Source organism: Leishmania mexicana, chromosome 29 (assembly GCF_000234665.1).
Source record: "Leishmania mexicana MHOM/GT/2001/U1103 complete genome, chromosome 29".
Lineage (NCBI taxonomy): Eukaryota > Euglenozoa > Kinetoplastea > Trypanosomatida > Trypanosomatidae > Leishmania > Leishmania mexicana.
Window position 1 is genome coordinate 140,916 of NC_018333.1, and position 26,800 is coordinate 167,715.

Genomic DNA, 26,800 nt, shown 5'->3' on the forward strand with positions numbered 1-26,800 from the left:
TGATCAGTGAGGAGTTGCCTATGAAAATCGAGAGACACAGGAGAAGCGGCTGCCTCCCAAGACACACACACACAAATCGTCTACACCCCAGTACAGCAATGAGGCATTGGGAGGAATAGCAAGAGCAAGGCAAGCAACAATAACGACATCAACGCGGCCTGCCCCTCGCAGACACCAGAAACTGCGCCGTACCATCCGGATTCTCGCCGCCGCTACGCCGCACCACCATCCTATCCCCTTCAGCTCTCCAATATCTACAACGGAACACACACGCGCTCCGTTCGCACAATGCCACTGTCGCATCCAACACCATGAACCACAGCCGCTCTCACAGAGCATACTCTCGCCGCAGTGGCACGCCGGTGCCGCCACACTCAACACTTCGCCGCCTCAGTCTAACACGCTGCACGCGTGCATCGTTCTGCTTTTCATCAATACAGCACTTGATCAGATCCCACAGGTAATAGAATCGTGTGTGTCATCACCACGGCGAAGGCACACACACACAGGAGAGGGGGGAAGCAGCCACACTCACACGCACCGCGGCAGCAGCAGTGCTACACCGTAAGCAACGCGGCGCACTATAGACACGCACGCATGGCAGATCCACTCAGTTCGCACCACTTCGACGTGAAGGGCGCTCGTTGCGTTTTTCGTGTTCATGCAGGATACATCAGATACCACAGGAATGCACGGTGAATCATCAAGGGGGGGGTGCCGGAGAAGTGTCGTGCACACACGCGCGCGCTCGATCGCCCTCTCTCACAGAGCATACTCTCGCCGCAGTGGCACGCCGGTGCCGCCACACTCAACACTTCGCCGCCTCAGTCTAACACGCTGCACGCGTGCATCGTTCTGCTTTTCATCAATACAACACTTGATCAGATCCCACAGGTAATAGAATCGTGTGCGTCATCACCACGGCGAAGGCACACACACACAGGAGAGGGGGGAAGCAGCCACACTCACACGCACCGCGGCAGCAGCAGTGCTACACCGTAAGCAACGCGGCGCACTATAGACACGCACGCATGGCAGATCCACTCAGTTCGCACCACTTCGACGTGAAGGGCGCTCGTTGCGTTTTTCGTGTTCATGCAGGATACATCAGATACCACAGGAATGCACGGTGAATCATCAAGGGGGGGGTGCCGGAGAAGTGTCGTGCACACACGCGCGCGCTCGATCGCCCTCTCTCACAGAGCATACTCTCGCCGCAGTGGCACGCCGGTGCCGCCACACTCAACACTTCGCCGCCTCAGTCTAACACGCTGCACGCGTGCATCGTTCTGCTTTTCATCAATACAGCACTTGATCAGATCCCACAGGTAATAGAATCGTGTGCGTCATCACCACGGCGAAGGCACACACACACAGGAGAGGGGGGAAGCAGCCACACTCACACGCACCGCGGCAGCAGCAGTGCTACACCGTAAGCAACGCGGCGCACTATAGACACGCACGCATGGCAGATCCACTCAGTTCGCACCACTTCGACGTGAAGGGCGCTCGTTGCGTTTTTCGTGTTCATGCAGGATACATCAGATACCACAGGAATGCACGGTGAATCATCAAGTGGGGGTAGCAGACGGAGAGAGAAGGGGGTGGGGGCCAGACGACGGTGCTGATCAGCGTGGAGTGCGAAGAGCACAGGCGTCACATGGGCGACTGACGAAGGCAAAGGAGGTTCGCTGTAACGATGAGATGGAGCTTGGTTGCCATGTTTCTGTCCTTTAGGGTGTCTGCGGCTGTGTCCTTCTTGAAGTGAGTACAGGCGCCGCGCTTCTCCGGCGTCGCTGCGGACGCGCAGAGACTGCACAGGGGCAGAGCGCAGTGGCCGCTTACATGCAAATTGGTGCAGAAGATGGCCCGGTGCAGCAGCAGAGGCGATGCGTGTACACGGAGAATGAGAAGTGAGCGACCGAGTGCACGAGCAGAGGGAGTGAGGGAAGAGGAAAGATTGAGGAAGCGACAAGGGTGGAATGCAGCTGATCGGCACGCAGAGCTTGCCTTCTCGAGGTGAGTCCCCTCCCTCCCTTCACGCGCTGAATAAGCTTAGGCATGCAGAGAGAGAGCGAAAGCCATGTGGCCTCGGCGGCACGGGGATGAGCAAGGCGCCGTCGCTGCGGCAGGAAGTCGGCATTATTGCACAACTGTGTAGAAGGTGTCCAAGCGAAAAGTTTCGCCTTTACCACTGCCCCTCTCTCGCGTATTCGAGATGGCGGTCGCTGTCGCTTGCCTGCCCGCCTGTCTGCCTGCGTGCCTCTTCGGTGTTGCGGTGCCGTGTTTTGCAGCTGCCTTGGGAGATACCGCGCAGATGCGTGGGCGAGGCGGGAGCGGAGGGCGGGGAAGGGAAGGACAACGAGTAAAAAAGTGTGTATGTGCACGCATAACCTCCACCCCCCCCCGCACTCCTGCCGGTCAGCGGACACAGAGGCATCAGACAGGCCCACCCACTCGTAACCGCCGTCTCACATTCAACTGGGAGGAGGGGTAAGACAAGAGCGCTGTCTCACGTTGTGGTGCTGGTGCCGATGCGCTCCGCTTTTCCTCGTCAGCACGACTGCAGTCGCGCCGTCCCCTCACCCGCCCAATCTCCGCGCTACTCCATGCATTGTCGCAAAGGGAGAGAGTAGCGCTAGCGACCGGCAGCGACGTCTGACTCGTCAATGCCCATGGACATGACCTCCTCCGACAACAACTCCAGCTCTGCCACCTTTTCCTCCACAAAGGCGTTGGCAGTAGAGTCCACGAGCGCAGTAAGCTCTTGCTGTACCCCATCATCCAGACCGGCATCCTGCAGCACCTTCACTGCCTTCGTCTTCGAGTGCTTGACGCGCTGGCGAAAGGTCGAGATGAGGTTGCTGACCTCTGCGACGGTCTTGTCGCGGCGCGCCGTCGTGATGGGTGGTATGACGACTCGTATCTTTGTGCCCTCCTTGGAGATCTGCAGTGTGCCATCAAATCGACTCACACGCTGCAGTATGGAGCTGCCAAAGGATGCGGAGTTCGGCGTAATTTCGATGGTCGTGTTGCCGGTCTTCACCACCTGCGCAACCTTAACGAGCAGCACCATGTGGCCGCCAGCCACCTCCACTTCTAGCAGCTCCAAGCACTTGGCCATGTTCAGCACCTTCATGGCGCTGATGTTCGCCTTCTCGGACGTTTTGGCGTAGATGGCCTCCAGCTCTTCAGGAAAGTCCTCAGAGACCATCACCTGCGCCTCCTGTGCGAGCTGCTCGCGGCTCTCGCGCTGGTCCCGCGTCTTGCCCATACGACGCTCAGCGCGCTCCTCAAAAGTCAGTCGTCGAGCATCGCCGCGGTCGTTTTTTCGAATATCCTTTCTCAGCGGTGCCGTCGCGGAGCACCACAACGCCTTCGCCGTAGTAAGGCTGCTCGAGGATGCCCAGGCCGAAGTGCATGTGACTTGGGACAGGCGAGGCACAGCGGCGCCGCTGAGCAGTATGGAAGCCGAAAGCCGTGAGAAGGTAATGCAGCGGAGCATGGAAAACGTGAGTGCGCAGGCATGCGAGTGTGTCTGCGGGAGCGCATATGCGCGCCGGAGAAAATGAAAAGATGGAGGGGTAAGAGAGAGCTCTTTCCGCAAGTTGGGAGCTCCAGCACGCAGACATGATTCGAGAGAGGAGGAGCGTTGCCGAGCAGCTCCGTCGTCACCGTCCCAGAGCGGCAGGGCAGTATTCCGAGCGAGCGAGAGAGAGAGAGCAGCAGCACACGCCAGAAAAGGAAGCACGTGCGTTCCTACACACGCTTGCGAAACATGCGCCCAAAGGATACCTCCGCGGGTACACGCACCTACAGAGGCTCCGATAGCCCAGAACGGCAGTCGCCACGTATACCAGAGAATGAGGGAGGCTGTAGGGATAGAGGTGCGTGCGGGCACCGCTGCCCTGTTCGCACACGCGCATCAGCGCCTGCTATACATGCGACTGCCACACCTCTCTCCCACCCTGCCAACTGCTGGTAGGTAGCTCGTACGTTTTCAGGCCTGTGCGATCGGGATGGGTCGCGTGTGTCCTTCCCTCCTCCCTCCGTCTCGCCACGTGGGACTGCGCCGTTCGGTTGGTCGGTCGGCGTCGCCTTTTATTGGTGTTCGTTGTTTCGTGTGTGGCGCTCTTAATCGCATAAGCGCCCTTTCGCGTGTTAGACTCTTATCAGACTCGAAAAAATGCACGGACCGGTGGGTCTCCCTCCCTCCCCCCTCCCACGCCACACACGCCGCACGAGCACCCCGGCCATGCCGACCCGCCCGCCCGCCTCTCTCTTTCTGGTCTTCTTCCTCGCGTTTGTCTTCGCCTCTCGTGTACGGCGCCGAGGAAGGGAGGAAGGGGCGGGTAGTGCACAGCCATGCCGCTCACCTAACCACCGCAACCATCGCGCTCCCCTCGGCCCAGACACACCCGCAAGGCAGACACCGAAAAGAATCACCAGGGAGAGCGAGTGCGAGAGAGCGGTGATGTGCCGACGCGCGCCCTCAGTCAGTTGCGGCGCTTTCCCCAACAACAGAGACAGACAGACAGGGGCGCATCGGTAAAGAGAAGACGAGGTTTACCGCTCCATGCCGCGGATGCTGCCTGCCACTGCTTCTGCCACATCATCGATTAACGGCGAATTAGGCGTTGCTGATCGTCCTCTCCTCTCTCCCTCTCACCGTGTGTGTGTGTGTGTGTGTGTGTGTGTGTCGCATCGCGAGGAGGGCAGAGGGTCGGAGGAGGACAGCCAACGATAAGCCAGAGAAAGGAAGGGGTGAAGCTGAAACACGTAAATCACAAGCCCACCCACGAACAGCAACACCGCCGTCAGCACCTCACGCGCACCGCAGGCGGGAATGCCAGGAAGCTCGACATGCGCGACGGGAGAAGGAAACAGAAAAAGCGAAAACAGAGAAAGATGCAGTCAGCTACTTGTAGGCACACACACACAGACACACACAGACACGCACGCAGAGAGAGGGCAAGTGCTCGTCAGAAATGGTCATGACGCGCAGATGCGACGCCACAGACCTCTCTCCCCCCCTCACCGCGGCATAAGAGGGGAGTCCACATGCGCAGCAGCTTAGTAGCGCCGACGGTTCCTTTTCTGCTTTTCGGCAGCTAAGGCGGCAGCGGCGTGGGAGCGCTCCTGCATCATGGCGTGCGTCAGGTACGTGGTCGCGAAGGAGGCGCCGAGGATCGGGTGCCAGAGCTCGGCGAGGTCCTTCTGCAGCGCACTCGAGTTCTTGGTGACCCACAACTCCAGCCAGTAGGCGCGCTCGCGGACCTTCAACACCACACCGTTGACGGTCTCGCGCACCGATGGGGACCACGAGTCGCCGATGGTGCGGCACAGCAGCAGCTCCCACGCCTCATCGACCTGGGCAGCAGTGGCCTTCACCTTCACAATGCCACCATCTCGGTTCGCGGGGTCCTCCCACTTGGGGTCGATGCCGTCGCGGAAGAGATACAGCGTGCTGAGCTGCAGCTCGGATGGGGCCGCGACGTTGTTCACCACCCGCCAGAAGGTCGGGATGCTGTCCACGCGGAACACCAACGTGGGGTTGTAGTCCTCCTCCTTTATGTTCTCGCCCAGCGTAGTAGGGAGGTAGAAGAGACACCAAAGATCGTCCAGCATCATCTCGATATTGTCCTTGGCCGGGTCCTCAGAGGGGGCGAGGGCGAGCGGGGATGGCTGTGTCAGCACCACCCGCGCCAGGGTGCGCTGCGGCACGTAGGCGGCGGCAGCTGCATTCAGAGCACTGTTCTTGCTAATGGCCTCAATCTCAGAGGCGCTCTTGACGTTCAGACGAGAGGGCTGGATGATGGGAGAGTTGTGGAGGCTGCGGCGCGCCGCACCTGGCAGCGCCGACGCGTGGACGGCAGCGGCAGCGGCTCCAGCCGGAGTCTTGGCAAGCTCCATGTCCGCCGTGGACGTGGGCAGCGCCTCAAGCCCGCCGTCCGGGCCGTTGCGCCGGCCTGGCATGAACTCCGTGGCGTTGGGGTTCATGTGGTGGCGCGGGACCGTGGCAGGACTAAAGCGGGTCGGTACACTGCGTGCCGCAACAGCGGGGCTACGCTCACCTGGCGCAGTTGCAGGGGACGAAGGTGGGATCGAGTTCGACCCCACGGAGACAGTCGGAGGTGCTGAATGCATGGGTGGCGGCTGAGAGCCGGGCTGCGCAGCGGGCATCGGCGCCTTGGATGCGGCAAACGTCTGGCACCCCGCCGCGAAAAAGGGTGTGTAGTTTTTCTCTGGCATCGGCGGCGGCGGCGGCATCGGGTACGTGGTGTTGATGCCAGTGCGAGTCACGCTGATCTTTGACTTGGCCGGCGCCGGTGACTTTGGCGGCACGGCAGCCACCGTCCTCTTCACGGTGACAGCGAAGGAAGGGCTGTACTCGGCGGCCCTCACATCGAGAGGGGTAGACATTGGCGTAGCGGCTGCGACGGCGGGCCAGAGCGCCGTCGATAAGATACAAAAACGCGAAGAGCGTAGAAGAGGAGCGAAGCCCACACCGGCACAGCCGACGGTAGAGGCGAGGAGGCGGGGAGGGGGAGGAGGTTCGCTGAAGGGACGATGTTTGGGTCACACGAAAACGCGGAGGCTCCCGAGGAGTGCAGGGCTGCGGACACGTGTGGGGTATGGAGAAGACACGCAGACACCGACGCGCACACAACACGTGCACAAAAGTAGAAACTTCGGCGGGCGGGCGCGGGGCGAAGAAGCACTGCGAACGTAGACAACAAAGAGAGGCGGAGGCGGGAAAAGTGAGAGGTACCGAGAATGGAGGTCGGAGGCGCACGCACACGCAAGCAGCCACGCGCAGCGAAAGGATGCAGGTGCAGGTGAAGTCAGCGCCGTCGTGGTTGAGCGTGGCGACTGGTGACTCGCGTAACTGCGAAGTACGCCAAGAGAGAGACGGAGAAGAGAGAGGGAGAGGGGGGATGTTTAGCAGAGCGATAGGCAGAAGACAGAGGCGAAAGTGGCTAGAGAGGCAGAGAGCACGCGCATGTAGTTCCGCACAGACACGCCTACGGGGGAGCATCGTAAAAGAATTTGCCACGTGAGGAGTGGCACCACCCTTCCCTCCGCTCCGCGCATACCTTCTATGCCTCCCCCCCTCTTACCTCACCACCACCACCCCAGCAGACTACACCCTTGCGAGCATCAGCAGCCGTCACGGGCCAGTGGCGGGTAGCGCTGCATGAGCGTGCTGTGCTGCAGAGCAGCGCCGGCTTGAGCCCGGCTCATTCACATACACATCGTTTCGAGTTTGGAGAGACGCCTAGCGCGCAGCACACACACACGCACGAGAAAGATCAGGCGCGCACAGAAAGACGCACATGCACCCGCATGCACACATACATGTGGGTATGCGGGTGTGTGTGCGGTCGAAATTGGCACGAGAATAGAAGGTCCGTTGCAACGAGGCGGAGCTCTATAGAGCGGGATAGAGAGAGAGATGCATGTGTGCGTCCCTCGCCGTGCCCGTGTCTGTGCGCGGGTGCGTGTGACCGGAGGTTTACATCGGTGGTGCGACGGAGAAGGATAACGAGGATGGAGCGGGCGCGAAACAGAGACGGAGAGACCTTCGCTCCGTCACGCAACCAGCCACCGCGACACCTTCCACGCACGCGCGAACCGCAAGGCGTACCCCCCACGCAGACGCACACACAGACACGAGCGCGGCCTTTGCCACAGAGCCGTGCGTACATCTTCACCGTGCCTATCAGGATACTTAGTGAAGAACACAAAGCCAAAATGATCTCCCGCCCCCACCGCACATCATCCCTCTCTCCCCCCTCTATCCGAGGCGTACCGCACACCCAGTCTCTCTGCGGTCCGCCACTAAACACATGTGCAGAGCGGCGGACGGCGGGGAAAGTGCGAGAAGAGCGTCACATCAGTCGCCTCGAAGACGAGCTGCGGAGAATGAGAATTGGAGTGTCGATCAGGCAAGAAGAACGTCGTGCGCTGCCTCTACGGCGTCGTGCGCTGCGGATCACGCGGAAAGAGCGAAGCAAGGCGCACGTTGCTCAGTCCAAGGTACAGCATCACCACACGCTCCAGCCCAACGCCAAAGCCGCCGTGCGGCCACGCCCCCAGACGGAAGGAGTCGACGTACTCCTTGATCGGTGTGAGGTCCACGTTCAGCATCTTGGCGCGCGCCAGCAGCAGATCGGGGTCGTGGATGCGCTGCGCCCCGCTGGAGATCTCCTCACCGCGGATGAACATATCGTACGAGTTTGTGAAGCGCACGTCGTCCTTGCACTCCATCGTGTAGAACGGACGCACCGAGGATGGAAAGCGGTCCGAGATGAAGAAGTCCGTGCCGTAGCGCTCCTTCACAAGCTTGCCGAGCAGCTTCTCGTTCGTCGTGTTGATGTCATCCGTCGGCGCCATCTTCTCGTCGAGCACAGTGTTCAGCAGCTCAATACAGTGCATGTAGTTGATGCGCAGCATACGGCTATCCATGTTTTGCACGCGTGCCTGGAACTTGTCTGTCGGCTCCACGCCCTCCGAGATGACGCCAACGCCGAGCTCCTTCATCTTCTCCGGTGCGAGCTTCCACACAAGAGGCTCGAAGGGGTACTGCTGGCACACGCTCGTCAGCTCCTTGGTGTGGGTGGCAAGGTGCTCGAAAATGTAGTTGAATAGGCTCTCCGCCACATCCAGCACCTCGTAGTAGTGCTCATCGATGCGCATCTCCACGTCCAACCCAACAAACTCCGTCAGGTGGCGGTGCGTGTTGCTGTTCTCTGAGCGAAACACCGGGCCCACCTCGAACACGCGTGGCACATCGCCCTGCAGCACCATCTGCTTGTACAGTTGTGGCGACTGGGCAAGATACGCAAAGCGGTTGAAGTACTCCAGCTTGAACACGTTGGCTCCACCCTCGCTCGGCGCGTTGATGATCTTTGGCGAGTGGATCTCAAAGAAGTCGTTGTCGATAAGAAACTGGCGAAAGTACTGGCACACGCGCGACTGAAGGCGGAAGATCGCGCCGCACGCTGGTGTGCGCAGGTCCATCCAGCGGCTATTCAGGCGCGTGTCAAGGTTCACCTTCGCACCCTCGTCCGACTCCTTGCGGCTCGCGTCCTCGAGCGTGAACGGCAGCGTGCGCAGTGACTCCGTCACCGTGTGGATCCTCTTCACCTTCAGCTCGATGTCCGAGTGCGACGTCGATGAGATGGGCTGCTCCACCTTGCTCACCGTCGCCTCCACGTCAACAATCGACTCTGTTGCGATCTGCCCCATGAAGTCGATCATTTCCTTCGGCACGTCGCCTTCCACGGCAGCCATCGCCTGCACCGACTCGCTCCCGTCGCGCAGCACCATGAATGCCATCTTGCCCTTCTTGCGCGTCGTCGACACGCGGGCACGGATCAGCACCGTCTTGCCCACCAACTCCGGCTGCGAAAGCTCCGCGACCGGGATGTGCGTGTGCGACTTGTACGTCGTCGACTGCACCATTGGGGCGGCACCAAACACATCCTTGTACTTCTCCACAAGGGCCGCCTTTTCCTCCGCGCGGGCCTTCTCCTCCGCCAGGCGCGCCGCCTTACGAGCCTCTTTGTCGCTCATCTTCTTCTCCGCGGCTGGTGCGCCGGCATCGGCGTGGTTGGAGCTCATGTTGCCACGTTCGATCAAAGGAGGGGGGCGGAGAAATAATCAAAACGTTTTTTTTTGTGGGGGGAAGGGGAAGGGGAAGGGGGGTGGGGCGATGCGCGGAGGCGTTTTCGCTTATTTTTCTCGTCGATTATGGATGCCGGTCCGAGCGCTTGGACTGCCAAATGAAAAAAACGCACAAGAAGGGAAGAGAAGGGGCGCACTTGTGTGTGTGTGTGTGTGAAGAGGGGGGGAGGACTGTCGATGGACAGGTGTGTGTGTGTGTGTGATGCGCAATGCGCGATGTGTGCCGAGGTATGAAGAGGGAGGGAGGGAGGGAGGGAGGTCTGCCCACAGAGGTGCGTCGTTCCATATTGGGAGTTTTCGGGCCACATGGTCGTACACCACTGTGGCAAGACATGGATGGGCCTGACGCTCCTTTTCCTCACACTGGCAGCGCCTTCACAAAGAAGAGGCCGAGTGCGTTGTGCAGCGAGTGAAGATGACGTCGTGCTCGCTGTTCTGCATCGATCCTCACTGCCGCCACAATCCCTCACCCAAGCCTGCGGTGCGCAATGAAGCACGCCCGCTCATAATGCAGACACCTACGTGCGTGCGTGGGGGAGGAGACAGGTGCGATGATGCCCGTGCATGCACACTTGGGGCGCCGTCCTCTCTAGGGTGCGTTGCCTGATCGGTACGAGCTCCACCCCCTTGCTACCCAGGCGCCGCATTTTGTCTCCCACTGCTTTCTGGGTTGCCGTTCTGTGAGTCAGCGCATCCAACACATAGGCACGAGCATGTACGCACACGTCGGCGCACGGCGCAATGCAATCCTACGCAAGAGAGGCAGGAAGGCGGCCAACATTGTCGCTTGCTCATAGCGTGGTAGGGGGAAAGACCTTATCGTGCGCACCGCACCCCGCTCCTACTTGGCAGAAGGACTCGCGCAGATTCCGCAGGTCCATCTCTGTGCCACGCCCCTTCCCGCCTCCAAGGCGCTGCATTGCCTGCTTGTTAAGCCCCGGTCACCGACTCCTCCAGCTCCGCCACCCCAGCGTCGACATCCGCCATTTCTCTTCTCTTCACACCTTTGCTGTCGCGCCGCTGCGCCTTCTCGAGCGCGTCCATATCCTGCAGCCGCCGAATTGTGAACTCCGCTTGCTGGGGCGGTCCACCCACGACGCCGGCCCCACCCCCACGGCACTTTTCGATCAGCAGCCACTGTGGCAGCACGCGCCCCAGCTGAAGAAGGCCAATGCCTTCTATGACGCGGCGCACCGACGGGTCCAGCTTCTGTAGCACCTCGGCTGATGGACACGGCGTGTCCTTGTCAGGTATATTGGCGTAGAGGGCGGCGGCGAGGTCCAGCGGCTGCCGCTCCGAGGCGCGGCGGATCAGCACCTTAGCGGGATCCTCCTCCTCCGCGAAGTCGACAGAGAAGTAGTGAGGATGAGTGGCGAGCCACGGCGCGATTTTGGTGGGAAGGCCGGAGGCGCGCATCTCAACAGGCAGGAGCTGCATCGCGTCGCGCAGGCTGAGCGTCTTGTATGGCGGAAAGCGATCGTACCAGGCGTTGAGAACCTGCTCTCGGGTGTACACGGCGGGTGTGGGAGGTGCGCAAGTCGCACCTGACGACCCGCCCGCAGCCGCTGGCGACAAGGATGGCTCCGATGGTGCCCCTTGCTGTGACAACGAGGCTGCTGAGGGGGTTGCAGCACTGGAGTCCCTCGCGGTGACAACCTGATCATCCGCGACTGCGGCAGCCGTGTTCGCGCTGACGGAGGTCGGCGGCGACCGCGAAGACACGAAAATCCACATGGACACCTGAAGCATGTCCGTCGACACCGCAAGTGACCGGCCGTGAGCGCGCAGAAAACCAGCAAAGCTGCGGTATCGCCGCTTGATCTCCTGCTTCTGTGCGCGGGTGAGCTGCTCATACAGCGGGGTGATGCTGACCCAGTGAGGGATGTCGCTGTCACAGACATGGCGCTTGATGAGCGCTGCCACCTCTGGAAGAGGGGAGGTGTCCAGCGTGAACTCGTCGAGCGCCAGAGGGGCGAGGTGGGGCGGCCGGCGCCGGATGCGGCCGTCGACGACCTGGAACTCCTCTGGCATTTTGCCGGCAATGGAGAAGAGGCCGCCTTGGCAGTTGAAGTACGGGTGAAACAAAATGTCCTCCGAAATGCTCTCCTCCAGTGCATCTATGGCGGTGAACTCCGCCGGCACGAGACTGCGCAGGCGGTCCAGGACTGGCACTCGCTCCTCCAGCCGCACGCGCATGGCCGGCGGTGGCGCAGGTGGCGTGAGGAGCACTCGCTGCATACCATTGGACTCGATGTTCTCGGCGCAGACGATGAACTCCGGCTTCACCACGTAGCTGGTTGTCTGGCCAACGTCTGACATCATGTACTTGTCATCTGCCACGCCGCGCTGCGGGTGTATCAGGTCGGGGTGCAGCCGCACGTTGATGCGGCCGGAATCGACGACGAGGACGTCGAAGATAAAAGGAAACTTTTTGAAGAAGTTGACGAGGCGGCCGCGACCCGTGATCTCCTCGCGTATCGCATCCGGCAGCAACGACGCGACACACTGGAAAGAAACGTAGAAGGTCGGCACGTAGAGCACAAATGTGCTGGCGACCTCCTGTGGCGAGAGCAGGTGCATGCTTGCGCTGTGGCTGGTGCCTCCACCGTGGGCCGGCGAGAGACGTGCAGAAGACAGCGGTGGTGGTGGTGGGAGAAAGCTGCCGGTGCGACCTGCTGCAGAACCACCAAGTGGAGGTGGTGGAGGGAGGAACCTCCTGCTCGCGCTTCCGGCGTGGCGCCTTGCCATGGCGGCGGCGCTGTGCAAGCATGTCGCGGCACAGTGGTGGGAAGTTGATGTGGAGACACGCCGACAAGGTCCCAGTGCGCCGGTGAAGTGCGCCGCGTGTTGCAGCGACATCAACAGAGCAGTGTCACTGCCGAGGAGCCGGCTGTGCAGGAGAGGGGACGGCCCATAGCCCACCCGGTACATGACGGTGTGCGATGCACGAGCGAGCAAAATGCAAGCGCAGAAGGGGCGTGGATGCTGTACGCGTGCTGTCGCTGCGCCTGCTGAACGCAAGCGCTTCTGTGGCGATTTAGAGGGAGAAGAGGAAGGTGGAAGAGAAAGGTGTGGGATCACTAATCAGCCCATGGGGCGGTCGCGTACTACATAAGGAGTGGTGGCGCCGACTCACGGGCCACGTTGACCTACCCCGCGCATGCGACGCTCAACGCAGAATTTGCTCCCCATCAGCCCCCCCGCTTCGCATCCCATAGGTGCGGAGCTTCACCTTTCTTTGTTCGCTGTTGCACCAATACACGCAACCGCACATGGCCACAGAAATCGTGGGCCTTCATCGCCGCGATACCTCCTCGCGTGCGTGAGTGGGGAAGAAAACAACATCGTTGCACGCAACGCGGTTGCGTGCTGATGGCGGCTTACTTGTATTCGGTCCTCTCCTGCCCTCTGCGGGCACTTGTGAGGAGAGGAGGGGGGGGCTTACGCTCCGCTCAGCTGTTGGTGCGCTTAATATATGGCGTTAGTTAACCGGATTCGGTGCGATGAAGGAAAGCCAACGAAGCACGAGAGTGCTCTTCTCTTTGTCCACAAACGAGCCGGCACGAGAGGCGCGCGTGTGTTTGCTTGGGTAGCTGGTGCCCCTGTACACCCTAGGAAACGGGTGCCGCACCCTGCTTCATGCGCAGCGCCGCCCCAATCTCGCGACGGATCTCGGGGGTGATCATGTAGTGAAAATGCACGTTGCACACGTTTGATAGCAGCCCCAGCTGCGCCTCGGTCAGGTCCGCCTTGTAGTGCTGGACGAAGGAGAGCAGGGTCTGATGCCACAGCACCGGCAGCGCCTCCTCCTTCGTGTGCGTTTCCAAGAAGCGATGAAAGTACTTCACCAGCTCGTCGATGGCCTGGTATGGCAGCGCCATCTTCTTGTCGATAAGCACACGAAGAAAGACGGAGCACCGACCGCTGAAGGGCTGCTGCGCGATCTTGTAGATGGTGACAGCGGTGGGCACCGGTGGCAAGTGGCAGCGCTGCAGCACGCTCGCCACAACAAGGGACTCACGCAGCGTGCACTCCTCATCCATTGCCAGCGGCAGCAGAAAGCCTTTGAAGAAGGCGACGGGCTTAAAGAGCGCCTTGCGCACTGCCATGTACAGGGCCGGGTGCAGTTTCTTCTCTTCGAGCAGCCGCTCGTGCACGACGGGCAGCAGCACCGCGGCGTAGAAGCGCTGCAGCATACTCTCGTTCAAGTTGGCGGCAAAGATGCGAGTGGCCTGGTACGTGGCGTGCGGGGACCACTGATCCGGACGGGTCAGCATCAGCAGCTGCTCCCAGTTCTTCACGTTTGGCAAAATCTTGAACGCCTTTGGAATCTTGCCGGAGGTGTAGCGCTTCAGCACCGTACCGATGGCCGTGTACACGCGTGCCACACGATTGTCGATCTTGTCCTCACTGTCACCGTCTGCCACGCGGGCGTTATCGCTCGGGCTCGGGGCTGCACCACCACGGGCGCCCTGCTCCTTTTCCCTAATCTTTTCCATGATCATGTCCGCCAAGTTGCGGCTCTGCACACGCGAGGCAGGCTGGAAGGCGTTCAGCAGTCGTGCCTCCTCCTCGTCGATGCCGTACATCTCTGGAGACACGTCCGGCACATCCACCGGCATCTCGGATGCAATAGACTCGTTGTCGTCGTACTCCAGAACCACGTCTTCGTCATCCGCCGCCGCCTCCACCTCGTAGAGGTGCTCGCGACCCTCCGTCGTCATCTCCTCGTTGTCGATGAGGTCCTGCAGGCCGTTGTCGCGGTAGTCCTCTCCACACACCGCGGTAGCGTACTCCTCAGCCGTCACCTCACCCTGAATGGCCTCCAGCTGCTTCTTGGCCGTGCGCAAGATCCGTTTCGTCGTGTGGTTGGGGATGAGGTAGCCGGCCTGATCCACGTCGTTCTCGTCTGCGGCACGGCGCGACGCGCTCTTGGCGCTGGCGAAGCGCTCAGCGTGGATATCATCGCCGAGCGGGTTGGAGCGATGGTGCTCCTTCTTTGCCTTTTCCTTACCAGGCATCCTCAGCGTGTGCGTGTGAGAGAAAGAAAGAGCGTCGAGTGTGCACTGCAGATGGAGAGGTGCGGGGCAACCGCTAGCTGTGTGGAGGGAGGGAGAGAGACAGAACATCACAGAAGGGAGTGAGCATGGGGGATGTGCGAGGGGCGCACAGCGCAGCCGTTGTTTGATCAACCAAGAGCAGAAAGAGCGAGCGAGAGAGAGAGAGAGAGAGCTCGAAGGTGTGCGCGCACAGCACGCGTTGGCAACATACATCCGCGCACCCACAGCAGCAGCAGCAGCAATCACACTGGGTCAGCGAGGGAGAAGGTGGCGAGGGACCACGTGTCGGTGGGATCTTTCCTTTTTCTTAGCGTGCACCTTTTGCTTTAAAGGAATAGCGAGGAGAAGGTATGGGGTGGCGACAGCACTCATACAAGGAGAAAGGGGGGGAGTGAGGGGGTGGGTGGGGAGGGGCCGGACGGGAAGGACCACCGACGTGGCCAAACAGGCGCACGGTACGAGCAGCATACAAACAATTTTCTTCCAGATAGTATCCCGGATCGCACATGGCGGTAGCTGCACTCAGGCCCCACCCCGTCGCTCACATAGGCCCTCCCCGGCTAGCAGCTCCCCTCTTGTGGCCTCCGACACATCGGCTCGCTACTTCCCAACCTGCTGGGATCGGCAGCGTGGCAAGTGAGAAGAAGGAGAAGTGAGGAAAGGCGGCGTAGCGGCGGCTGCGTTAGCCTGCTAGTGGTGGAAAGACTCCAGGAGGCGCAAAGACGGCTGCATTTGTGCAGAGGGAGGGGGGAGGTGTCCACGTTACGAGCACAGCCTCAAAGCAAAAAAAAACGAGCTGCTCGGCGACTTTGCGGTCAGCTAATACGCGGCGGAGACGGGGGCGGCGGGATCTGCTTAATGCGCTGCGTCGCCCTCTTCCACACAATGATGTCTTCGGTGCGCTTCAGCAGGTCTGCCTGCACACGCTGCAGACGCTTCTCCTTCCTGGCCAGACGGCGATCGCGCTCTTCAAGAATCGCTAGCCACGAGGAGACCTGCTTGCTCAGCTGCTCCACCTCGCCTATCTGTTCCTGCGCCGCCTTCTGCTGACAGTCATGCTGCTGCAGGCGGGCACTGTAGTCCTCCTCCCGCTTCCTCAGCTGCTCTGAGCGCTCCATGAGGCGCTTCTCGGCCGCGGCGACCTCGCGTTCGACGATGACCCGGGCCTCGCGCTGCTTTGCAATGTCCACCTCCCGCTGCTTTAACGTGCACCGTTTCCCCTCGACGACTGCCTCACGATCGGCGACGAGCTTCAAGGACTTCAACGCTGCGTCGAACTTCTCGCGGAGAAATCCCAGTGTCCTCTCGATGGCGGCGCTCTCGCGCTGCCGCAAATCCTCCAGCGACGCCCCTGCCGGCGGTGCCGCCCGCATCTCCGTGTCACGCCTCACCACCATGTCGCGCTGCTCGGCTAGTGCGTGAGCGTCCTCTTGGCGCGGTAGCGGACGTGGAAAGCACTCCGGTCCCGCAAGCTCAGATACGTACTTGGCCCCTTGTTGAAGGATGAGCAGGCGCCGATAAGCAGTCTCCAGCTGATCGAAGCACAGGGCAGTGGAAGAAAGCGCCTTCTCCGCGCTCGCCACGTCCAAGGCGGTGCGAGTCGCAGCTGCTGCGTCTGCGAGTGGCTGCAGTGCCGCCGCCGATAAGCCGCTGCTTTGTACAGCTGCGGTCGTGTTCGCCGCAGCCAGGTGCCTCTTCGAAGCCGCTGAAGCAGAGGAAGAGTCGGATGCGGAGCGGCTCTCAGGCGCATCACCCAGTCTTTCCGTCCGCTCGGAGGTCGATGTGTCGGTCACGCTCGTCTCCTCATCCGTGCTCCACGCGTGGCCGGTGTTGAATGGACTATGACGTTGCTTCTGTTCCTGAGTGGCTTTGTAAAGATGGCGCTGACGATAAACTTCTGCCGCTTGCTGGAGAAAGGGATAGGTAGCACCTATGGGATTGGTGGCGGCGGCGGTCGACGTAACACGCGGCGCCGCAGCGGCGGCGGGTTTTACAGATACCAGTGACGGATTACGCATAAGCGGGGACGAGGCGGACGCTGCTGCCATAGCCTGCCCTAGCGGGGATGATGCCGTCGCATGATCAAAGGAGCCGCTGCAGGCGCGGTGGAGGCGTCGCAGCACGTCCTCCAGCGTCAGGGATCCCTTCCTACTCGTGTGGTCCCGGGCATCCTCCTCGTCATCATCGTAGTCCTCCTCATCTTCCATGTACTCCTCCACCTCCTCCACCTCGTACTCGTCGCCCTCGCTCCCGTCAGACTTGGAGTCCTCGTAATAGTTGAAAACATTGGAGGCGAGACGCGGGGAGCCGGCGTTGGCAGCTGTCGTGGCCGCTGCTGCCTCGGTTCCCGACTCAGGGTAGGCAGCGGTGGCAAAAGGACGCTCCGGAGCAACCGGGGAAGCCGCTGCCCCGCTCGTCATCCCCGAAGGGCGAGAAGCAGCTCTGGTCGGCGACGCATGGGTTGGGCTCGCAGGAGACCCGCAGAACTCCTGAGCGAGGTTGCGGGCGAGCTGGGGTGCAGGCGCCGGAGCTGGTATCTGCGCCTGCGGCTGCTGCTGTGGTGCCGGCGAGGCCCGCGACACCTCAGCTATTTCAGTGGCGGACGGCGTGCCTGCATCTGCCGCTCGCCGCGGAAGGGAAGAGGCAAAGAATGCGTTGGAGGCGGGAGCCGGCGTCGGCTTGGGATCGAGCGAGCTTAACATCGGAGCAGCCCGGGACGGCTTCGTCGCCGGTGCTTTGTCGCCACTACCAGTCTGAAGCCCGCCAGTACCGGCGAAGCCTACGCCGCCAGCAGAGTTGCTCGCCGGGTCCGCGTGGCTGTCAGCGATGTTGTACAGCTCAAGCCGCTCGTGGAGTTGCTGTATGCGCCGCTGCTGCTCAGCACGCTGGGTGGAACCGGACATCGGGGTCACTGTATGTGTGTGTGTGTGGAGGGTAGAGTTCGTGCAAGCAATGCTGGCCAGTCGAGGCAAGCAGGAAGGTAAATAGGGCGAGAGAAGCAGCGGAGAAGGCAAGGCAGCAGGCCGATGACGTATAATCTGTTCTATGTGTATGTATGTGGGTGTGTGGGTGTCCGTCTGTCGCTGTGCAGCAGACACACACAGATGCCGGCACACTTAGCCGAAACCAGTTCAAAACGAAAGAAAAGGCGCACCGAGTCGTTGCCGGAGTCGCTGCGTGTGAAAGGGGAAAAAAGAGAGCAAAGACGTAACACACAAGAAGAGCACAAGAAACGATTGAGGGGGAGGGGGGAGGGAGCTTGTCCTCCGTTCCTTGTGCATCGCGAGCCTGACCACAGACCTGCGCAGCTACGCATGCGCTTGGGGAAGAGGGGCTGGAGGGAGGGGCGTGATGGAATCAGGCGCTGGTGAATCGCTTTCTCTCCTTCAGTCACTCGAGCTCCGTGCAACGCAAGCGCTACTCTCGCCTTCAGTCCAAGCTGCCCTCACGCGCTGTTCAACGCAGCAGGAAAGAGAAAAAGAGGCAGCAGTGGAATGCGCAGATGTACTCTGTAGAACACCGACCCCACCAAGCAGCTGCCCGTCGCCTACCCTCTCCCTCCTCCGCTGCTGCCTCTGCGCGGCCCTAACAGCTGCACAAGAATGCGCAAGGGAGGCCGGTGATCACTTTACGTGTGTGGCAGCAGCGACCATGTGGCCCAGAGAGCTGCGCAGACTGCACGAGCTCCTTGGTCAATGACTCCGTCGTTCTGTGGAGGAAAGGGGAACTCTGACGTTGTGTGTAAGCCCTCGAGTGCAGCCGCTTCTCAACTCATTTTTCGGTAAGCATTCGAAAGTGTGTCGATGTGATGGTCCTCAGCCGAATGCCTCGTCTGAGGAAAAGGGAAGAGAGAGAATGAGGACTGGACGGGCAGCACAGCAACGAGAGCAGCGATAGGCGTAGCGCTTGTCGTGCAAGTCCGTCCGTGAAGGTCAGGAGAAAACGCCATCCATGGAAGAGAACGCGGTCACGTGTGCCACAGCGATTCGATGAGCATCCGAGAACCTCAAAAACGAAAGCATAAGAGGAGGCGAGACGGACGTGAGTGCAGAGAAGGAAACAAGGGGATGCGGCGCCCAAAGCTGATGGACATGCTGCGGAGTTGCAAGCGAGGGCTATGAACATCAAAGGTGCTCCTCTCTCTCCCCCTTTCTTTCTCGTTGACGCACGTGAGGTCAGTCACAGCTGACCGAGGCACAGCGGTGGTGGAGAATGGGCTCGACAGCACAAGTGCACACGATCATTGGGTCCGAGACGGCGAGGAGAAAATTAGAGAGAGCAAACATGCAAGCGCAGACCTGCCCTGTACAACCGTGCCTCGTGCGTATCCGATAAAAGGGATACCCGCGGTGCAGGTGAAACGACGGCTGCAGGTCCCACACCGAAGCGCATCTTCACTGTCGGTGATTGTTCTGTATGGCATACACGGAGTATCAAGCGGTGCGTAGGAGAAGCGCATCGCAGTTGTTCTGTTGCTCGCCTCAGGGTAGCTCATCCCCTCACAACCCCATCCCCTCAATAAGTTCACCCGTCGGCCTTCTTACTCTCGCCGTCGCCGTCGCCGCCCCCCCCCCCCCCGGGGTGCTCCGGTTCGCGCAGCGCGCAGGAAAATAAAAAACAGAGAGAGACGCTCAGTGGGTGGAGCACGCGGCGGGAAGGGAGGGAGAGGGACAAGACAGAGATCAGGCGTGTGAGAGCACCAGAAGCGAAGACTCGGAGTGCACCCTTTCAAACATGCCACCTCACGCCACCCCCTCCGCGCAGGCATATAAGCTGTCAGCCAGGGAGGACACAGGTGTCTGTAGAGGAGCGTGCACACCGCATTCCCCCATCGCTATTCGCCGGCGTCGAAGTTTACCTGTGCGTAAACTATCTACTTGCGTTGCTGAGCCGCGGAGAAGGCGCACGTTCGCACTCACCTGCGCAGGGTACACCTGCCCTCTCCGCGCGGCAAGAGAACCACACGCTGAAGCCCTGGAGGAGGAGGAAGAAAGGGGCGGGGAAAAACAGACAGAGAGAGACAGCAACCATCCACGCCAACGCTTCAGATGTATCTAAAGAGTGCTAACATGAAAAAGAAAGGAAAAAACATCACACTGTAGTCTACGGTAGGCCTCTCCGCAGTGGTGCACACTCGCTCCATCGTCACCGTCGGAGTCAAGAGAGAGGCGGCGCCCGAGAAGACCGCTCTGTAGCGGATGGCTCGACAGCACATACTGCGCGTGTGTGCGTACAAGTTCACCGCATCCAACCTTGCCCGGTGCCTTCTCTCCCCTCTTCTCAGTCGCTCTATCTCTGGTCTCAGTGCGGTGCCAGCTCCTGCTTGATGAGGGCGCGGATGTGTGCAAGGAGTTGCCGCTTAAGCCAATGTCCCTCGGCTGGCAGTGCCACGCCCTCCTCTCTGAGATAGTCCTCCATGTTGGCCCTCGAGATACGCGAGAGCGAGCGGCGGATGGTGTGCTGCATGACGTACTCCTTGACCTCGTCATGCTCCATCGGCTGGCGGCTCGAGGAGGTGGAGCTGCGACCACTTCTGCTTCCATCGCCAGTGCTGCCGCTACTCTGGCGAGGCGAGGCTGTGCGCGTGGAGGACGGCGATCGGGTGCCCTCCCTATGGGAGGACGGCGGAGACGCAGTGTCGCGCGACGGCGGTGGAGACATGGAGGAGGGCAAAGCGTTACTGCTCCCGCTGCGGTTACAGCTGGCGGACTTTACGGCGGACGGAGGTGGAGCTGGCGGCACTACGACGGAAGCGCGGTCAGGCGTGTGGCTACAGCCGCTCGATTCAGCGCGCGTCTTCTTGGTGGGCGGCAGCTGCTCCTGCTCTTCCTCATCCTCGCTTGTTTCCTCGCTTGCTTCCTCGCTTGCTTCCTCGTCTTCGTCGTCGTCGTCATCGCTCGATAACGCGACTACCTTCGTCGGTGTGACCGTCTCCAGCTTGTCGGGGCTGGCGAAGCGCACTGACTTGCGCGGGCTCACGCGTGTGATGCCGACGCACAGCGCCCCATCGGGCGATGATGGCGTAGGCGACGTTCCGTGGGCCTCCCATGCGAGGCCGGATCCACGCTGCCAGGATTGCCGAAGGCGCTGAAATAGCGAGGGAGGCGAGAAGCGGCCGACGGGATCGCTGGGGCTCTTGTCAATGGCAGGCTGCGTGGGCGGCGGGCTGCGCGGGAGACCTGCCGGGGTTGGAGGAGGTGCCGGAAGTGGCGGGAGAGAGGGCGATGTGGTGGTGAGGGTCGACGACGCTCTTGGCGGCGCCACCGGTGTAGTGTAGGGTGCGTTCGGCATCGCTGGGGACGACGAGGGAGAAGCGAGGCCGGCCTGCATGTTTGCCGGCGTCCGTTGCGGGGTCATCTCTCGCTGCGGGGGTGGCGTTGCTTGACGCCCGGGGGATTGCGACTTACGCTCCTCGAGTGCCTTCGTCACCTTCAACTCCTGCTCACGTGTGCGCTCGAGCATCTCCTGCGCGCGCTGGATGACACTGTCGCATTTATCCGAAAACTCGCGCAGGGACGGCGAGCGAGACACGGCGGTTGCGGCGGGGCGCCGAGTCAGCGAGGACGTGCGAACGCGGGTGCGGAGGCCGGTGTCAACACGACTAGACACATGAGAGTAGTCCGCTGTGGCAGCGCTGTGGAAAATCGGCTGCGCTGCGAGGGGCTGTGCGACACCCGCAGTGACAGAGGGGCCTCCATGGAGGTGTTGCTCGTCCTTCCCACCGTTGACAGCGCGTCGCAGGCTCGACATGGTAGGACGAAGAAAGGACATGGATGATGGGGGCGCACGGCACACGCTCTGGTGGTGGTTGCTCAAGGTGTATGTGTCTGTGCAGGTCTCTGTGTCAAGGGGGTTCACTCTCCGGATAATGTATCTGCCTGTGTATCTGTATACAAGTGGTTGATAAAAAAGATTCTGTCGCACGGCAACGGCGCCCTCATGCGTCACCCAGTTACTTGAATAAGCGCACTGTAACTGCTACCAGTCCTCACCCCCTCCCCTCCCCCGCATACTCGGGCGAAAGAGGAGAAAAAGGCGTGGAGGAGTCGGGTCGAGAACGCAAGAGCCCCGTGCGCCTGTGTGGAAGGTCGATTGTCGTTTTCCTGGGAATAGGCGAAGGAGCGAGGAGGTCATGGAAGGGTCTACATGCATCTGTCTGTCAGCAGCAGCTGCAGAAAAAAAGATGCCACATCCGTGGGCACGCGTTCCCTTCAGCGTGGAAGGGTGATAGAGGGCGGCAGCAGTCACCGGGCCACAGGCGGAGGTGATGCATGCCAAAACACGGTTGGCATGTGTTCGAGCAGTCCACCCTTCACCGCCCCCCCAAAGGGAGAGGGAAAGACAGTGGCCGCAAGAACATCAAGCACGCGTCGCCTTCGACATCAACATCTTCTTGTACGCATTCGCCTGCGCAATCCTCTCTATGATGTGGGTGTGTGGGTGTGTGTGTGTGTGTGTGTGTGGTGGCCTGTGGGTGCATCTTCTCTTGTCATCGCACCTGCCTCACTACTCCTTGCCCTCCAATGTTTGTGTGTTGTGCAACGCGTTCTCGTCTCTCGGGGAAAGGGAGGCCAAGTGCCGCGTGCTCGCACCCGACTTCTTTCCATGACAGAGAGAGAGGCACAGGCATGTGTGTGGAGCGGATGAAGGACGAAGGTAAGTCGAAGGAAAGAGAGGAGAGGATGCAGCTGCGCCCCTCCCTCCTCTCGCCTCCTCTCCCAGGAGGCGCGCTGCTGTGCATACGCCATCACCCGCCTCCACACGCACCACACACAGTCGCGCCTGCCCCCTCCCTCACACACCATGTCTCCCCCTCTGCCCCTAACGGATATTATACACATGCAAAAGTGTGAGGGATGCGCGTGTGCACGGGTTCATCACCACTATCCCCAGCACCCTCTCCCGACAACTGGTCATCACCGCCCCGCCCGCCCCGCGGTCTTCACCCCGAGAAGTGGATTCACATTAGAAAAGAGGGCGTACGAAAGGAGAAAGATCAGACATCACGAGGAGAGCGCGGGGAGGAGGACGGGACCGGCCACACTCGAGGGTCGAGGAGGGGTGAGGAGGAGAGGGCGGTGGCGGCCACCACCACCGCGTCAAAATATCGGCCCGCATGTGCCAGCAGGCTCACAGGATGTCAGAGGGAAAACCAAAAAAAAAAAACACAAAGAGCGGAGTGTGGCGTGCGTCCGCCTTGACACGCCCACGCGCTACTGTACATCGAGCGAGGAGGAGGGAGGGGTCAGCGAAGATGTCGCCACGCAGCAGTGAAATGGAGTCACTACCACCGCTAGTCAGAGTGACATCGTGCTGTCTAGCGACGAGTTCCTTTGGCGGCCTGCTGCCGGCCTCTGCGACCCTTGGGTGACCCGGTGGGGTGGCGCAACGCCTCCAGTTCGGCATCGGCGACGGTCGACGGTGGCGGCAGCGCGCCACGTCCGACGCAAAACCGAACGCCGACGGAGAGAGACGCGCTGTGGAGCTCGTTCAGTCGTGTCCGCAGCGCCAGCACACGTAAGGCTCGCTGAGCGACGCGCAGTTGCTCAGCTTTGAGGCTGGCATACAAACCCTGCAACTGTGAAGCGTGGGCAGGTGGGGTCAACACACTCGCGTGGCGGGAGCGGGAGAACTGCTTGCTCGACGACGTAGATGGCTGCGGCAGCACCGTCGTAGAGGAGTTTACCGCTACGGAGGTGCGCCGTCTGTTTGACTGCGGTGACGCCGTACCAGTGGCGGCGCTGTCCTTACCGAGTGCCGCTAACGGAGCCGGAGAGAGAGAGTCGGGGTTTTCCAGGCCTTTGCGGCCTGCCTCCTTGTACTGGTGGTGCATGCACGAGTAGGTCGCAAGTGTCTCACGGAGGCGTCGCTGACACTGCCGCACCTCGCGCTCTGCGCTTTTCAGCGTGTGCGCATCTCTTTCCAGAGCGGCATCGTGCACATACAGCACGCGGCAGCGAGGAAGCGGAGTGGGTGCGCCTTGCGCTCCGGTGCACGTCGCCGGATTGCCGCCGGCCGCCAAGAAAAGATCGCGGGGGTCCAGCGTTATCACCCCGAGCTCGCGTCGCAGGAGCAACACTGGCTCCTCCTCCTCCTCGGCATCCTCGCTTCCGTGCTGGCATGATGTTGCCCACAGCGGTGCCTCCCCCAGCGAGAAGGAAGAAGGTAGCACTAAGTTTGATAAAAGCTCCCCAGGCACACTCCGCGCCGCAGCGCCGCTTCGACTTCCCGGACTGCCACGGGCCGCACTCGACGTAGAGGTGTCCAGCTGTGAGCGCAGGGCAGCCTCACCCTCTGCGAACCGGAATGTGTCCTGCACCATGACGCGCAACACTAGCGGCTGCTGAAGAGCGCAGACAAGGGCTTCGGTGACGGGGAGACTCACTAGGCATGAAGCTCCGCCACCGCCCCCGGCTCCCGCCGTGAAGCGGGCCGGGATGTACGGGTCGGGGATGGGGGATGGCGGCGTTTCCCCGTTGGCGGCAGCCGCGGTCCCCCCAGCCTTGCGCTGCCTACTCTGTGCGGCAGACGACACGCGCGGTGGTGGCGCACCAGATGCTCCAGCATGCCTACCCGCCGAGGCGAATAAGGGAGCGGGTGGCTCCAAACATACTTCCACAGCAACACGCACACCGTCTGCGCAGCCGAGTGACGCATCGCCCCTTGAAACGCTGGAGCCGCCCCAGCAGCCTTCCACCGTGACCCGCGACGACACCTTGTACAACGGCGACACGACTCGCTTTCCACTTGTGGGACTGACGGTGGCAGAGACGCCTCTGCCACCGCTGTCCCCGACCGTCCCGCCATGGTGGCGGCCCTTGCGGCTGCTGCCCGCCTGCCCAGAGGTGCGGGGGGAGGCCAGCGGTGACGTCAGGAGGGAGCTCGCCTGTATAGGCGAGGTGCAGTCGCTCGGCACCGATGCCTGCGCCGACGTATCTACTCCTGCTAGCTCGAGCAAGAAGCCGGAGGAGGGCAGCAAGCTCTCTGCCAGGCACGTCTGTGGCACGGGCTGGAGACTGGCCAAACCTCTCACCATGACCAAATCCAGCCCCGCCGCCACGGTTGTCCGTAGTACCTCATCCGACAGAGGTGGCTGAGGGTCCACCATGGCCCCTGCCAAATTCAATTTGGAGATCGGAGGTGCTCCGAAGGTCGCGCAGCCTCGTGCCGACGGGTTGTGCTGCTGCGAAGATGGGGCCGAAGAGGCAGCCACGCTCAATTGACGCCTCCGGCAGATGTTAGGCAGCGTCGTACAAGATGCCTTCCTCGCAGCACCGGCAAGTGCGTTGTCGAGCAATGGCCGCCCCAGCGAGTCCTCCTGAGCGGCGTCCCCGCCGTTGACGGTCGGGCAGCTCAAGGCTCGCTCCTCTCCGGTGACGGCAACCCCGTCGAGTCGGTCGAGGTACACGCAGCCGCGCACCACGACAGTGCGATAAGCATCCAAAAGCGAAATAGGGTTGCCCTGCAGCGTCACCTCTGTCAGTGACCCGTGAGCGGCCACATCCCGCACCGCAGCCTCCAAATCACTCACGTAATTGAAGGACATGTCCAGAACGCGCAGAGAGGGTAGCTGCTGTACAAAGTGTAGGTGCCGAAGGCGGTTATAGGCGAGCCCCAGTGTCGTCACCGATGCGTATACGGCAGGCGGGGACGGCGGCGTCGAGCGCGCCTCCTCGAGAAAGCAATCAAGGCTGCATCCGCACGCGGTTACGACGCGGCAGTGAGGCGGCAGCACGTTCAGCTCCGTCAGCGCTGCGTTGCCGTTGAGCCGAACCGTCTCCAGACAAGTGCACTTGCGGAGATCCGCCACGGCGTTGTTCAGGTGCTCCTCCGACGCGTTCAGCTCCGTGAAGACAGAGAAGAGAAAACTAGGCGGTACGTGTGCAGTCTTTTCAGCGGTCATGGCACGGTGCAGCCCCTTCAGCTCCTTGGGCGAGAGAAGCCCCCAATGATCGGCCAGCGACTCGGTAATGTCCACAAGGCGCAGTAGCACTAGGTAGTAGGCGCCGACAGCCGCCCGCAAGCCCTGCAGCGCAAGCGGGCCGCAGCGCTTTGTCAGCTTCAAGTCCTTCCATAGAGGCAGCACACCGTCCTCCTCGGCTGGGAGGTGCGCGCGTGCGTTCTCCGCCGCCAACTCTCGCTCCATCAGCGAGGAGGAGCTATCTAGATCATCGGAGGCGCCGGCGGTCATGAAAGCCACGGGCTTCGTTGAGTTGTGGGTCGATGTGGCAGCAGTAGCAGCAGCAGTCGAGGCCCTCGACTCAGATCTGAAGGGCGGCTTTCCTGCCGACGTCGCGCCGCGCGAACCGGCAGCGCTCACGACTATGGTGTTGCGAGGAGAGTCATCGGCACCAATGGCGCGTGCACGCGCCGCCTGTTGGCTTCGAAGTGCCTGAGCCCACTTCTTCAGAACGGGCGATATAGAAGGGTGCACGGCTTCGTGTGCAAAGGTGGCGCCGTTTCCGAGCTGGCGCCGCAGCGCCGCCCCCTCCTGCTGAATATGCAGAAAGGTTGACCACGATGGCACCCCGGTGTAGGAGAAGAAGATGTCGTCGAGGAAGTCCGCGAGGCTTCGCGTGGCGGAGGAAGGCGACGTGGCATGGCGCGCCGCTGACATGTGCGCCGACAAGCTGTAGACGTTCTCCAGCTCTGTAGAGGCAAACGTTCCAATGTCCCGGGACTGCTCATGCATCAAGTCGTACACGGTGGGCACGTGCACCGTCGCTGAGGGGTTCGCGGACATGTCGCTGCCTTTCTTTTATTTGTGTGTGTGTGCGTGTGTGTGTGTGTGTGTCAGCAATCATGCGAGTGAGTGAGATGAGTACTTGTGCGCCTCTCGATGTGTGTCGAAACTGCACCGCTCAGACGATTGCGCCCTGTGCGTTCTTCTGAAGAGTAACGGTATTCATAATGGGTTGTGTGTGTATGGGTGCGTGTGCACGGGAGGGATGCGAGGGAGGGAGAAGAGAAAGAGAGGGTGATGCACAGGTAGGAGTCACGGCACAGGCACAGAGCGAGGTAGCGTGCACGTCTGCACGCAGCCCCGACTA

General features: G+C 61.3%; 8 protein-coding genes and 1 pseudogene across 8 annotated transcripts, besides 1 other annotated feature; all 9 read right to left on the reverse strand.

Annotated features, from left to right (window-relative positions):
* Positions 1-2,638: 2,638 nt before the first annotated feature.
* On the reverse strand, positions 2,639-3,274 carry LMXM_29_0440 (conserved hypothetical protein; the record flags this gene model as incomplete). Its single annotated transcript, XM_003877142.1, has 1 exon — positions 2,639-3,274. The coding sequence occupies one exon, from the start codon at positions 3,272-3,274 to the stop codon at positions 2,639-2,641; it is 636 nt and encodes a 211-aa protein (XP_003877191.1).
* A 1,799-nt stretch (positions 3,275-5,073) lies between these two features.
* Positions 5,074-6,000, reverse strand: LMXM_29_0450 (eukaryotic translation initiation factor 4e,putative; the record flags this gene model as incomplete). Its single annotated transcript, XM_003877143.1, has 1 exon — positions 5,074-6,000. One exon carries the CDS (start codon positions 5,998-6,000, stop codon positions 5,074-5,076), a length of 927 nt encoding a protein of 308 aa, XP_003877192.1.
* Positions 6,001-7,974: 1,974 nt separating this feature from the next.
* Positions 7,975-9,627, reverse strand: LMXM_29_0460 (putative aspartyl-tRNA synthetase; the record flags this gene model as incomplete). The annotated part of the gene is made up of 1 exon (XM_003877144.1): positions 7,975-9,627. One exon carries the CDS (start codon positions 9,625-9,627, stop codon positions 7,975-7,977), a length of 1,653 nt encoding a protein of 550 aa, XP_003877193.1.
* Positions 9,628-10,620: 993 nt separating this feature from the next.
* LMXM_29_0470 (conserved hypothetical protein) lies at positions 10,621-12,621 on the reverse strand (the record flags this gene model as incomplete). The annotated part of the gene is made up of 1 exon (XM_003877145.1): positions 10,621-12,621. The coding sequence occupies one exon, from the start codon at positions 12,619-12,621 to the stop codon at positions 10,621-10,623; it is 2,001 nt and encodes a 666-aa protein (XP_003877194.1).
* Positions 12,622-13,301: 680 nt separating this feature from the next.
* On the reverse strand, positions 13,302-14,711 carry LMXM_29_0480 (putative bystin; the record flags this gene model as incomplete). The annotated part of the gene is made up of 1 exon (XM_003877146.1): positions 13,302-14,711. One exon carries the CDS (start codon positions 14,709-14,711, stop codon positions 13,302-13,304), a length of 1,410 nt encoding a protein of 469 aa, XP_003877195.1.
* An 854-nt stretch (positions 14,712-15,565) lies between these two features.
* On the reverse strand, positions 15,566-17,653 carry LMXM_29_0490 (conserved hypothetical protein; the record flags this gene model as incomplete). Its single annotated transcript, XM_003877147.1, has 1 exon — positions 15,566-17,653. One exon carries the CDS (start codon positions 17,651-17,653, stop codon positions 15,566-15,568), a length of 2,088 nt encoding a protein of 695 aa, XP_003877196.1.
* Positions 17,654-18,335: 682 nt separating this feature from the next.
* LMXM_29_0495 lies at positions 18,336-18,875 on the reverse strand (annotated as a pseudogene).
* Positions 18,336-18,875: a sequence feature.
* Positions 18,876-20,051: 1,176 nt separating this feature from the next.
* Positions 20,052-21,521, reverse strand: LMXM_29_0500 (conserved hypothetical protein; the record flags this gene model as incomplete). The annotated part of the gene is made up of 1 exon (XM_003877148.1): positions 20,052-21,521. One exon carries the CDS (start codon positions 21,519-21,521, stop codon positions 20,052-20,054), a length of 1,470 nt encoding a protein of 489 aa, XP_003877197.1.
* Positions 21,522-23,067: 1,546 nt separating this feature from the next.
* On the reverse strand, positions 23,068-26,493 carry LMXM_29_0510 (conserved hypothetical protein; the record flags this gene model as incomplete). The annotated part of the gene is made up of 1 exon (XM_003877149.1): positions 23,068-26,493. One exon carries the CDS (start codon positions 26,491-26,493, stop codon positions 23,068-23,070), a length of 3,426 nt encoding a protein of 1,141 aa, XP_003877198.1.
* Between the last annotated feature and the right edge of the window lie 307 nt (positions 26,494-26,800).